The 14,337-nt window shown below is 44.9% G+C and overlaps 1 protein-coding gene across 3 annotated transcripts in view; it reads right to left on the reverse strand.

Moving 5' to 3' along the window:
• Positions 1-10,222: 10,222 nt before the first annotated feature.
• CFAP221 (cilia and flagella associated protein 221) overlaps positions 10,223-14,337 on the reverse strand; it is a 33,381-nt gene continuing 29,266 nt past the window's right edge. For all 3 annotated transcript variants that reach the window (XM_005279846.5, XM_005279845.5, XM_005279847.5), the window contains 2 exons: positions 12,968-13,033; positions 10,223-10,774 (listed from right to left, as the gene is read on the reverse strand). In XM_005279846.5, coding sequence (XP_005279903.2) covers positions 10,651-10,774; positions 12,968-13,033 — 190 coding nt within the window. In that variant the 3' untranslated portion in view covers positions 10,223-10,650. The remainder of the gene's footprint in view (positions 10,775-12,967; positions 13,034-14,337) is intronic.

Consider the following 14,337-nt stretch of genomic DNA (forward strand, 5'->3'; position numbering starts at 1 on the left):
ACCATTATCAGTAACTTGTGTAATTAAAATCTCTCTTAGCAACTAGTTGAAAAGCTTTTCTCACAGCAGAGAAAACTAACTCATCACAGACGGTGAAAAAGAGGATGCCCAATAATGGTGAGATACAATCCTTAGGGCCTGATTCTGCAATCTCATTAAAGTTAGCGGGAGCTAGTGATGCTCAGCATTGTAGCACCTTGCAGAATCTAGCCCATAAGGTGCATCTGAAAGCTCTCCTTTGTCAAACATGAATGATACTGATGCGAGAGGGTATCTGACAAGTGCATACCTTACAGGAAGGCATTGCTTCATGGCATTGATATAGTGTCTCTATTGTTGGGGCCACTAGCACCTGAAGACGGTGACAGAGAATCACCGAACGTTTGTAAGAATTTGATCTCACATTTGGAGCACTCATGTAGTTCCCAGACGCCAGCATATGTGTTGCTTAACAGTGCCTTAGTGACCAAATAGCTTCTGCGGTTGCTGAATAGTGCAAGTTATTCTTGCCAAATCTGTCTGGCTATCTATGCCGAAGCTCTACCTTCCAGCTCTACTTTTTTTGTTGATGTAATAGAATCAATACAAAACACTAAGCCCTGTCTGGTTTGGGTCCTTGTAGAGAAAGAAGGCATGTGTCCACAATGTAAACACAGGAGCCGTGGATCTGTGGATCTGTCCTTTCTTGGAGGATAGGGGCTTCATCCCTGTAGATCTTTAATTAAGTGCTAATGGCAAAGTCTGCTATCAGCCCTATACTGTGGAACAACCATCAGTTGTTTTTAAAATCCTTTATCCTCTAAATGATTTGTTTCTATTGTTAAAACAAACAATAGGTTAGTTTAGTTTACTGAGCAGCCTGATTACAGGCTCGGGAAGGAAAGAACTACAGCTGCTAGGTAAGCAGGCATAGCGCACTGTAACCCAGGGCATGGTTTAAAAGAGGGGGAGAATTGTGGAATTCTACCCTCCGGGACAAGGGAAGGCAGGAGGCCTGACACCTGAAGGGTGCACTCTGAGAGACCAGGGAAGAAACAGAACTGCAGCTAGCCCTGCCACCCTGAAGGGAAAAAAGACCCCGCCCCCCATTCTCCAATCTACACACCCCTTTTAAAAACCTGATTTTTTAAAGGTCTTGGGTGACTTCAGCGCATAAGCTGTTACTTCTCAGTGCCTGGGGAAATCAGGCCATTGATTTAGGTGTCTAAATATGGGGTTAGGGGCCTAAGTACAGACACCCACCTTTGAGATTTTGGGCTGCAAAATGGGGATCTGATTGGTGGCCCCCAGATGTTGTCATGAGGGTTAGTAGATTAATGATTATAAAACAGCTGGAAGATACAAATGCTGAGTGTTATTATTTTGCATTCAGAAAATCGCTTAAAAATTTGCACAAGTGTATATGAAAAAATCCTGACCATGTGCATTTAAATGCTGATTTCTTATGTTTGAAATATATTTTCATACAGTTCTTTTAACTCAGACACATGCTGCAGTTTTTCCCCAGCAACCCTACAAAATGTCATTCAATTTAAAGAGATTGATGGCTTTTCTTATCCTTATGAACAAAAAGTGATGTTAATGCCAAATTATCTAGCATTCTAGCCCAAAGATGATTTGCAGATGAAAACATTAACAGTCTCCTAATTTTTAACATGCACATTTAACCTAATTTAGTTTTTCAATGCTCATATTTTAGGTAATCACAGGGGTAAGTGAAAGCATGATTCAGAATTTCAATATATATTAGCTCAGCTAACGAGACAGGCATTTGCTAGGTAAGATGAATACATCTTACTTTACCAATATAAGGTAGATAAATAATAGTTTAGCCAATTAATCCTTTTCAAAGTAAGGGAGGAAGAGGCGGATTGACTTTTCTCCAACAGCACAAATTTACCACATCCTGCATATCAATTTACATGCTCCTGCCCCATGGAAGTCAGTGGGAGTTTAGCCTAAATAAACAGTGTATTGAAGTATTTGCCTATATGGTCATTCTCTCTCTCTCTCTCTTTAGGGAGCAAACCATGTGTTAAATACACACATAGTATTATAGGGCTAGTCTGGAAAGCAACTACAAGTTTCCCTACAAGAACTCTGAAGTTATCTTTTTTAAAAGAACAAGGAGTCCGGTGGCACCTTAAAGACTAACAGATTTATTTGGGCATAAACTTTCGTGGGTAAAAAACCCACTTCTTCAGATCCATGAAGAAGTGGGTTTTTAAACTAGGGTGACCAGATGTCCCGATTTTATAGGGACAATCCCAATATTTGGGGCTTTTTCTTATATAGGCGCCTATTATCCCCCGACCCCCTATCCCGATTTTTCACACTTGCTGTCTGGTCACCCTATTTTAAACCCATGAGAGCTTATGCCCAAATAAATCTCTTAGTCTTTAAGGTACCACTGGACTCGTTGTTTTTGTGGATACAGACTAACACGGCTACCCCCTGATACTTTTTTAAAAGGGATATTAGGGCAAGGAAACCATATTTAAAAAAAACCCACACCTTAATAGTGTTCTTGGCAGAGAGTGTAAATGCATATTTTTATGGCCAGTGCTTGGATGATCTAAGTTACATTTTAAGTGGCACTGATATAGATTCTTGGACAACAAAAAAATGTTATAATGGAGTTAGTCCTGTTAAAAGTACATGGGTGTAGAAATGAGAAGAAACTTAGCAGCAGCTGCTAATTTTTAATGGCCTAAATGGAGAAAAGGAGGCAGGCAACATTTAAAAAGTCACTCTTTGGATATTTACAAATACTTCCCTTTAACACTGAGGTTTTCCTCTGCTAGATTTTGGTCATCCCTTTTAGAATCATAGAAGATTAGGGTTGGAAGAGACCTCAGCAGGTCATCTAGTCCAATCCCCTGCTCAAAGCAGGACCAACCCACAACTAAATCATCCCAGGCAGGGCTTTGTCAAGCCAGGCCTTAAAAACCTTTAAGGATGGAGATTCCACCACCTCCCTAGGTAACCCATTCCAGTGCTTCACCACCCTCCTAGTGAAATAATTTTTCCTACTATCCAACCTAGACCACCACTGCAACTTGAGACCATTGCTCCTTGTTCTGTCATCTACCACCATTGAGAACAGCCGAGCTCCATCCTCTTTGGAACCCCCCTTCAGGTAGTTGAAGGCTGCTATCAAATCCCCCCTCACTCTTTTTTTCTGCACACTAAATAAGCCCAGTTCCCTCAGCCTCTCCTCATAAATCATGTGCTCCAGCCCCCTAATCATTTTTGTTGCCCTCTGCTGGACTCTCTCCAATTTGTCCACATCCTTTCTGTAGTGGGGGGCCCAAAACTGGACGCAATACTTCAGATGTGGCCTCACCAGTGCCAAATAGAGGGGAGGGATAGCTCAGTGGTTTGAGCATTGGCCTGCTAAATCCAGGGTTGTGAGCTCAATCCTTGAGGGGGCCACTTAGGGATCTGGGGCAAAATCAGTTCTTGGTCCTGCTAGTGAAGGCAGGGGGCTGGACTCAATGACCTTTCAAGGTCCTTTCCGGTTCTAGGAGATAGGATATTGCCATTTATATATATATATATATATATATATATATATATATATATATATAATGCTCCTACTAATGCAACCCAATATGATGTTAGCCTTCTTGGCAACAAGGGCACAATGTTGACTCATATCCCGCTTCTCATCCACTGTAATCCCCAGGTCCTTTTCTGCAGAACAGCTGCTTAACCAGTCCCCAGCCTGTAGCAGTGCATGAGATTCTTCTGTCCTAAGTGCAGGACTCTGCACTTGTCCTTGTTGAACTTCATCAGATTTATTTTGGCCCAACCCTCCAATTTGTCTAGGTCACTCTGGATCCTATTCCTACCCTCCAGCATATCTACCACTCCTCCCAGCTTAGTGTCATCCATGAGCTTGCTGAGGGTGCAATCCATCCCATCATCTACATCATTAATGAAGATGTTGAACAAAATCAGCCCAGGACCGACCCCTGGGGCACTCCGCTTGATACCGGCTGCCAACTAGACATGGAGCCGTTGATCACTACCCGTTGAGCCCGACGATCTAGCCAGCTTTCTATCTACCTTATAGTCTATTCATCCAGTTCATACTTTTTTTAAGCTTGCTGGGAGACCATATCTAAAGCTTTGCTAAAGCCAAGGTATATCATGTCCACCGCTTTCCCCATATCCACAGAGCCAGTTATCTCATCATAGAAGGCAATCACGTTGGTCAGGCATGACTTCCCCTTGGTGAATCCATGTTGACTGTTCCTGATCACCTTCCTCTCCTCCAAGTGCTTCGAAATGGATTCCTTGAGGACCCGCTCCATAATTTTTCCAGGGACTGAGGTGAGGCTGACTGGTCTGTAGTTCCCTGGATTCTCCTCCACCTCCCTCCGCCCCCTTTTTTTTTTTTAAAGTTGGGAGTGTAGGCTTGTTCTTTGGTGGTCAAATATGAACCTTTGGGAAATCTTTCATGATTTTCTTTCTATTATGCATCAGTAAAGTCTGCTTTTTCTTAAGATAACTAGAATCAGGTCTTGGATGCTGGTAGGATCCTAGAAGTGAAATGGAGTCTTGGCTACCATCTTGGATTCAGGCAGGGCAAATACAGCAAAACCATTAATTGTTTACAAACGTCATTTCTGAACTTCTCTCTTTCCTTATGCTCGAAAGATCATATGCTAACATTAAAATACAAACTTGTGTTCATGCTTTTTAAAACTTTTTTAAAAAAAGTTGAAACATGCTCAGGAGAAAGGAATCCAGAAACTGTTTTCCTTCTGTCTTCCTTGACTCAAAGTTGACATCCCAAACAGACATACACCCTTTTAAGTCCAGTAAAAATATTAAGGTCCAGATCCTGACTAGCTGCGTCACACTAGAGGAGCCTACAAAACCTTTGAGCATTTATTAGCAAGTATTAGACAGTCCCTTAGAGACACAGTACATTTTTAAAAAATGTGTCCGTTCTTAATAGTAAATAGCTGTACAAAATTGATTCAAACTAAAATTGGCACTCAGATTTAGTACACTGTAAATCATACATCCTACTCTAGCTAGTTGTTATAGGAATATTTTAATGCACTGGCCAACATTAGCCCCAAATCTTTTCTCCTTTTACTCCTTAGTTTCCTATAATCCTCCAATCTTCCAGACAAGACATAGAACACTGTAAATAACTATTGGTTTGTTTTTGACGTCTTGCTGTTTATATCCCATTTCTAAAAGGAATCTGTGCTTCTCCAGTAGGCGACTTAAGTGGCCTCTCCTAGGGAAACTAATACACTTGTTGTTTTTGAGAGATATTGTTTTAAAAAGTGCTACTAGCTTATTTACAAAAATAATGTTTAATCATAGAAATAACTGTTCTGTGCATGCCAGAAAACTTCTGCATTTAGTGTCTGACACTTCAGGAAGCACTTATTCTTTAGGCAAGTTTCAAGTTTTTAGGCAAATGTACAACACATGAGCTAAGGCAGGGGATGCATAGAATACAATTAAGGAAGAACACAGGGAGTAAGTCCCTTCTATCCCTGTTATGAGTAGAGCTATGGGGAAAATGGGTTCCCCATTTCATGAAAAAATTTGAGATTTCAAAAGTGTTTCCTGTTCCACACTGGGACAAAACCAAAATCTTTCCAAATCTGGTGCAAAACCCCCCCAAAAAACAAAACAAACAAACAAACAAACAAAAAAAAGAGTGTGAGAATCAACCCCCTTGCCAATACCTAATGGTTAGGGTACTAACCCAGGTCTCCCACACAGGGCCGGCTCTACTGTTTTTGCCGCCCCAAGCAGCACGCCAAATTGCCGCCGCGGATGGTGGGGGCAGTCCATGTGCCGTTAGGGCAGCACGCCTGTTTCTGCGACAGCAGCAATTCAGCGTGCTGCTTGGAGCGGCAAAAACACATAGACTGCTGCCCCTTGCAGATTGCCGCCCCAAGCACCTGCTTGGAATGCTGGTACCTGGAGCCGGCCCTGCTCACACAACCTAGTTCTGAATCAGGGGGTACATCCAGACTACCCACCGTATCAGCGGGTAGCGATTGATTTATCGGGGATCGCTATATCGCGTCTCATTAAGATGCAGTATATTGAGCCCCGCACACGCTCCCCGTCGACTCCGGAACTCCACCGGAGCGAGCGGCGGTAGCGGAGTCGATGGGGGAGCCGCAGCTGTCGATCCCACGCCATGTGGACCCAAGGTAAATCGATCTAAGCTACTTCGACTTCAGCTACATTATTCACGTAGCTGAAGTTGCGTATCTTAGATCGACCCCCACCCCCCAGTGTAGACCAGCCCAGGCAGAGCAAGGATTTGAACTTGGGTGTCTACCACATTCCAAGTGTCCTAATCACTGAGCTAGTGTGGGGTGGGTCTCTGGAAAAAAAGTTTAATTGAAACTGATACATTGGTCAAAACCAAAGCCTTTTAGTATAATCAGCATTTTCCTATAAAAGAAGTTGAAAAATTCCCCAACCAGCTCCAATTGTGAGTACTTTTTTAACTGATGTAGGATAAGCAAAACCAACATTCATGTGGTAGTAGGATACAGAATAGAATTTGGAATTATATACCTAGTGACTTCCATAATCCAGGTATCCCAAAGTACTTTGAAGTAGTCAGACGGAGCAGCGGAAGCAAATGTTTGGCAACCATTGTGAGTTAGATTCCAAAGATGTGGCCAGTCAGTTTGCCCAACTGTGGTGTGTTGCAGAAACACAAACTTCCTATAACTGAAGAATCTGCTATATTGCAGAAAGGAGAGTCGGATTCCTGGGGGCACAAAGGGGACATTAGCTGACCTAATGCCCCCTCCTGCACAAGGGGTCATCCTGGGTGATACAGAGTCAGCTCCACACCTTCAGGCTGTGGGGATAAAAGGTCTGGCTGCTAGACCACCTCTCTGCAGCGGTTGCTGGAGTTGTCCCTGGGGGCTATGGAAGCAAAGCACCTCCTCTCTGCATGCTGATCCCTGGCCCTACAAACCCTAAAACGCAGAAGCAAGGTGCATCGCTTTGAAGACCTAATGGGTGATTCTGGGGTTCTGCCAGTTGGGGTGCAGCTGTAATTACCACCACGATTGCATAGCAACTGCACTTCTAGGAACAGCGCTCTGATGAGAGCTGTTTTATCAACACATTCTCTGGCTGCCCTGGCAACATCCCTTTCCCCACCCACTTTCTGACCCCTTCCTCCACCACCACTATAAGCAGAAACTTGGCTGCTTTGTGCTGCCACAGTCTAGCATCAATCCTTCTAATGGGGGTCAGGAATTGAACCCAGGTGTCATGTATGTCCCTGCAAATTAGAGTGTTAAAGAGACAAGTCCCACTAGGCCTGTTGCAAACATGCCTGATTTTCTTCAATAGAAAAAGGAAGCAGCATGTACCTCCCATATCGAAACACGCACTGTAATAAGAGACTCTACAGAAACCCAGTACTTTGCAACTGTCCAGATTTGCCTTGTTGGCAACTGTGACCAGGCAGCTAGCAGAAACATACCGTCCTACTTGCCTCTCTGAGACAGCAAAGAAATACGGGGCTAGGACTTGCTGTAGCTGTCTGACACATAGAGGAGAAAACAGACTCCCTGGTTGCACCACTCCTAGCGCCTCGGGCTTTTTGGTCTGTCAGCATTTGTCTGTTCTCTCTGAATCTAATTTGCTTTCTAAGGGACAGCATGTTGAGTAAGTATTTCTGGCATGCAATCCTAACCGGCAGTGTGCATTGCAGCATTTCATTACCTTACAGGTTCACAGCACATAGGAGTCGCGCTTTTTACTTTCAGCTTTAGGTAGCTCAGACTCTTCTTCCAACTGGATAACCAGCTCTCCCTGGATAAACCAAACAAACATGCCAACATACTACTTGCCCACGACAAAGAACCGCTTTATACCAGCTGCTTGGCACTAGGAAAAAAGTTATATGCATCTCAGGTAAGGGGGCACTATACTTAAAACTTCCCCCTAGGATAACTCCTCCCTTAGTTACCTTCCCAAAGTTTAAGCAAGGATGTGTGTGTTTGGTAATACCTTGGAGCACACTTTCTTTTGGGGACACACTGGGTGAAGGAGCTCTTCTAAGAGGCCCAGTCAGGCAGCACAGAGAGATTTTCTCTCAATGCTGGTCATAAACTTACATGAGACGAGCTTTAACTTGAATATACCACAAACGAGAGAATAAACAAGCACTACTTAACCTACTGCAAAGCCAGCCCCCATCTAACCTGTCACGGAGTTCCTGTGGCTGCTTCCTATCTCCCTTTCTCTTTAGTCAATAAGCCCTGTTCACCATCAACTTTCCCCTCCCTCAGAAGCTCTCTCATTACCCCACAATCTATTCCACCTGCATGACACTTGAGCAAGGAGTTAACTCCCTGACTGCTGGATTCTGGAGGGGACTGTACACAGGTGGCTCCAGTCACCAGCTGGGGATAGATAGTGGGCCGCACCCAGGGTAGGTTTCTGTCCCTTTCTTCAGGGCTCTGTTTATTGTCTTCACAAAGAAAGAAAAGTGCACAACAAGAAACACAAACAATGTCACTGGGGTTTGCACTGGGTAGGGACCTTTCTGAAACCAGGGGCTTCACAGGAAGGGGGTGGGCAGGCGGCTGGCAGACTCCTGCTCTGGTTACCAGAGAGTACCCTCTCTCGTCTCTTCTGGTTTTCCCCTCCTTTCAGGGAGCTGAGTTCACCTTTCTGATGTCCAGGTGAGAGTGTGGGCAAATCATGAGGTGCTGATCATCTATGTCAGCTGATTCCCAGCACCTATCTGCTGGGCTGCTCCCTGTCTCCCCTCCTTCCCCCAGATATCAAAGGGGCAGACTGCCCTGTCATAGGGACCGGCTTGCATGTTATTTCTTTGTGGATAACTTAATTCACCCCTCCCAGTACAAAGTTTGAGCGAACAGCTTAGGGTGAAGGTTAAGAGTCAGGGTATGTCTACACTTAAAATGCTACAGCACACAGCTGCAGCTGTGCTGCTGTAGCGCTTCAGTGTAGACACACACTACCGCAATGGGAGGGGTTCTCCTGTCACTGTAGGTGATCCACCTCCCTGAGGCCATGTCTACATGAGTGAGCTTATGGTGACACAGCTGTACTGATACAGTTGCGCCACTGTAAGATCGCTCGTGTAGCCGCTCTATGCTGAAGGGAGAGAGCTCTCCCGTTGACATAATAAAAGCATCTCCACGAATGGCGGTAGCTCTGTTGGCAGGAGAGGCTCTCCCTCTGACATAAGGCTCTGCACGCTACCGCTTGTGCCAGTGAAACTTACAGTAGAACCTCAAAGATACGAACACCAGAATTACAGTCTCACAGGTCAACCGGACACCATGTGAAACAAAGTAACCGATCAGGCAGCAGCAAACAACAACAAAAAGCAAATACTGTATTGTGCCTCTATTGCATCTTAAAGGTAGGCACATCTGGGCTGCCTGTCCCCACCCTTTTCCTTACCCCCACCCCCATGCGCGGGGCACCCACTTCCAGTAGGAGTTGAAGATGCTGAGATTCGCAGGCAAAGCTGTGAGCCCCCACTGCCAGCCCAAGGCAGCCAGAGCAGGAGCGGCACTGGGGTCTGCGCTGCTTTCCTGTAAGCCATCCACCCTTCCCTAGCCAGGGGTGGGGAGCCCTGTTTTCACAGACATCCCCCTGCTGTGAGGGGGATGTGCTGTTTTCATCACCACCACCCTGGTTGGAAGGGGGACAAGCTTAGAAGCTGCCTGCAAGGAAACTGCCTAGGTGCCTCTGGAACCTGGCCTGGAGTGTGAACTGCTGGAGCCGGACCTGTGTTTTGTTCAGAGTTACGGACAACCTCCATTCCCAAAGTGTCCGTAACTCTGAAGTTCTACTGTATGTCACTCAGAGGCGTGTTTTTTCACACCCCCGAGTGACATAACTTTTGCTGACATAAGTGGTAGTGTAGACATGGCCTCAGAGGCAGTGGCTAAATCGACAGAAGAATTCTTCCATTAACCTAGCACTGTCTACACCAGTGGGTAGGTTGGCATAGCTACATCCCTCAGGGTGTAGATTTGTCACACCCCTGAGCGGTGTAGCTAGGTTGATGTAAATTCCCAGTGTCGACCAGTCCTCAGTGATCCACCTGCAACAACTCCTGGACAGGCCACTGGGCTGTATTGCAATTTAGCTACGGCATTTATTCTAGCATGTGTGCAAAGTCTATAGCCAAACAATACCAAAACTAATGAAATCCAAACAATTTCTTCATGTTGATTTTTTACATTTTATTTGAAAGCAGCACACACTCTCAGACAAAATGCATATAACAGTACTTAGTGGCAGAGGAAAGAGACTTCATTAAATAGGTGAGGGGAAAAGTTGTATATAAAACTACAAAATATCTATGTGCTGGGGTATTTTTCCAGCACTTAACCCCAGTGTACAATGAATGAGCATGTAGGGCAGGAATCCCTCACAGAGACATCATTAAGCTCATATACAATATATACAGTAAGGGCGATAGCCGAGATTATACTAGAGGGTGCTTGGGCCTACACAGGAATCTGTTGCTTGTTGAATATAATTATTCATACCTGTTCTGCACAGATACAGAAGTCCCGAACCAGCAATAATGAGCTGTATCTCCGCCCCACAGTAGCAACTGAGTTGTGGAATTTGTGAACTAGCTTATTCTAGAATGAGGGTTTTGTTGAGTGCTTTCTGCTTCATTTTCTCCATGTGTCCTTGCAGTCTCTCTCTGAGTTTGCTATTCTGGGATTGTAAATACCAATCCAGCTGCTCTCTCGGGTCTCTGCAGGAGATGGTGAAAGTAATTTATATTTATAACAACAAGGTAAACTATTATATAAAGGTGATAAAACCAAAGAGAGCCATTCATGGCAATGTGTCATATTCACTCTTTTTTTAAGGGCAGGAGATAACTTTAGTAAGATCTATATAAATGCTGTTCTACGTGAGTATATGCAGTATTGAAAAGTGTAACAAGAACTGCAAACGTGGCATTCCATCTGAGCTCAGCTAACTGCTGACTGGGGAGATAACTACTTACCTTACAGCAAGAATGTACTAGGAGCAATTTCAAGAGTATTTAGAAAAATGTAAATGGTATAATCCAGTAAAACACACACACATACAATAATGCTAATAACGAACCTTCCATTGAGAATGTCAGGGACTTCCACTGGCATTGAAAGACACTGAATTGGGCCTTAACTGTTTGTTAATACAATCTTGGTTTCCCCATCATAGAGCCCAAGCAAATAGGGAACTTTTCCCCAAATCTGTCATGCAGGAAATGCTAAACCAGGTTATGGCTGTATTACTGCCTACTGCTTGTAGCAGCAGCCACTGTCTTCTGTGTCCTCTTCCTTCAACCTGGGGATTGTGACCTGTGGGTTGGCCAGGCTCTACCATTTCCCAGGCCTGTCCTCAGTCCTCTGTGTAGCCATGTGGAGAAAGCAACTGTGGGCAACTCAGCACTGGGATGAGAATCACAGTTTTTCATATTTATTCCAGTTGTTTTGGCCATCAAACCACAAGCTTCTCTGTAGCCAAGTCACAGAGCCTGTATCATTGCACAATAAAGTGTCCTGAGAATAAATTCAAACTCCACGTCTTATCAGCTCCATGGAGAAGCAGTTTCATAGAGTTTAAAGTCAGAAGGGGCCATTAGATCATCTAGTCTGACCTCCTTTATATTGCAAGCCATTACATTTCACCCAGATACCCCTATGTTGAGCCCTGTGACTTTAGGGAGACCAAAGCATTTCAGTCCTCATAAGACTAAGCGACTGTGTGTCCCAGCAGAGAACAGGAGAGACCAAGGTGCCAGTAATGCCAGAGGCTCCTGCAATGGCAGGGAATTGATTAGCTGAGATATGCCCCGATGATCCTAGCAGGCGATCCATAGCCCAGGCTGCAGAGAATGGTCAAATCCCCCAAGTCCCTGCTGATCTGACCTGGGGGAAAATTGCTTCCCAACCCCCAACCAGGGATCAGTTTGACCTTGCACATGTGAGCAAGACACAGCAGCCAGGCATCTGAGAGAGGATTCCCTGCTCTGGTCTATCCCATCCAGTATCCCACCTCCTGCTGTGGCCCATCTCTGATGCTTTAGAGGAAAGTGAAAACCAAACCAAACCAAACCCAAAAACACACAGCCATGTTGGCAAAGAGATACACTATATTCTCTAATAGATGTAATCACTGCTCTACAACTAATGCAAATTGGAGTTTTGTGATGACCTGCAAAGTAATCTAAATAACACAGCCTCCTCTGGCTAGTGCAGAAGTACCCAAAGCTCAATGAACAGAACATTTCTAATGCAATATTCTACTCTGTTCAATAGAGGTTTTTATGATGTGTTCATTACTATAATATGTAAGTGCCTTCCAATCAGGGGTGGCTCTATGTATTTTGCTGCCCCAAGCACGGCAGTGAGGCAGTTTTCGGTGGCATGCCTGCGGGAGGTCCGCTGGTAACGCGGATTTGGTGGCGCTCCTGCAGGAGGTCCGCCGGTACCGCGCCTTCGGTGTACCCGCCGCCGAATTGCCGCCGAAACCGCGGGACCGGCGGACCTCCCGCAGGCACGCCGCCCCCTGCTGCACTTGGAGCCGCCCCTGCTTCCAATCATGCATTAAACTATGTGACTAATACCTGTCACATGTCTATTCTTTCATTTGCTCCCTGGGGGGGGAGAAGTGTGAGTAGGGAGTGTTTTGTTTTGATTTTTTATAACACACACACATGCGCACACAAACCTGTTTGTTAGAGAAAGCCAGGTCAAAGAAATGTGCCTTGCACTTAGAGTGAAAGGTGGTGAGGTTTGTGATGGTCTTTGGTTCCTATGAGAGTTCATTCCAAAGCTGTGGGCCAGTCTGTCTCCTGATCGAAGACGTGTTTAAAGTAGGGTGGGTTTTTTTAGCTTTGTAGAAAACAACAGAATTTTAGAAGATTGAATCTTACAGTCACACATCTTCTTACCCAGAAAGAGGAGCTGAGGTATCCACTAAGTTGCTGGAAGCAAGTTTAACATCCAGGGGTGTATCACTAGGAGAAAAAGGCCATTCTTTATTAACACAAACTATTCCAGATCCTCATGTTCTAAACAACACAGTGAGAGGAAATAGAGAAAGCAGTAATGAGACACATAAGTAAACCCAGGTGCTTATGTACTACAAATTACTGTCAATTGACACTGCAGAGATGACAGTAATTACAGTTGCCATAATGCTTGGCATTTATATAATGCTTTATGGATGATATGCTGCCTACGGGGTTTGGAAACTCAATTCCTTTTCAAATTCATGGGAATTAGGTGATTTGAAAATCACAGCCTGCAAATTCAAAGCTCTGGATTAGTTGATTTCTCAACAGCTTTGTGAGGGAGGCAGGTAAGTTTTATTACCCCCATTTTACAGATGGCAAAACTGAAGCATGGAGAGGTGAAGCAATTGGCCCAAAGCCACAGTGAGTCAGCGACAGAGCCAGGGTTAGAACACAGGACCGCCTCATGCCATTTTGCCAGACCACATTGCCTCTGGCTTAAGACCCCTACCTCCAGAATACCATGCTCACCATCATATTTTACCACCTTAGCCCTGTTCACCTTCCCTGCCCTCGTCAGCCCCCCTCACATCCTTCTACAGCTCCCCATAGGTGTGCTTGCCCTCACATATCTCCCCACAGAGTTGCTATCTAATACATCTTGAATCCAGGACAACAGAGTTAGCCGTACTTCTCCCTCATCACCTAACCCACAAAACTCCTGTCCATTCCCCAGAGCACTCCCCATCCCCCAGCCGACCAGCCTGGCTCCCCCGAATCCCTGTGCTGAGCTGTGGATGCAATGCAGTCTAGCGGTGATGCAATGTCAGTCTAGCAGTATTGGAGAATGGAAGTCACCAGCAGAACTTGATTGGTCCCTTTGCTTTTCCTTGCAGAGATCAGGTTATACCAAAAAAGGGGAATAGCTCTTTGTGTTTATAAATGTGACATTTGAAAAGTAGCTTGTGTGTGAGACGCCATGGGAATGACTATGTGTGGGAAGCTGTGACTCTTTCGCTGGGGAAGTCTAAAACAAACATCACCATCCCAAGGGAAATTTCAAAGGGCTCATTTCCTCTGCCAATGTCAGTAAATATCTGACCAAAAAAACCATTATAGAAAATTCACCTGGCCCAAGAAGAGCGAGTGCGTTTTATTTTGGAGACTAAATTCAGATCTTCAAGCATGAAACAAAGGGATTCAGTTCCGCTCCGAGTGCACGATCTGAGCGTCATCTTAAGGATGGCACTGCTAGGAGACCTCAGAAATGAGCTTGTACATAAACCGAAACAAGAGACGTGCCCTCA

This window comes from Chrysemys picta, chromosome 11 (genome assembly GCF_011386835.1).
Source record: "Chrysemys picta bellii isolate R12L10 chromosome 11, ASM1138683v2, whole genome shotgun sequence".
NCBI classification, from domain to species: domain Eukaryota; kingdom Metazoa; phylum Chordata; order Testudines; family Emydidae; genus Chrysemys; species Chrysemys picta.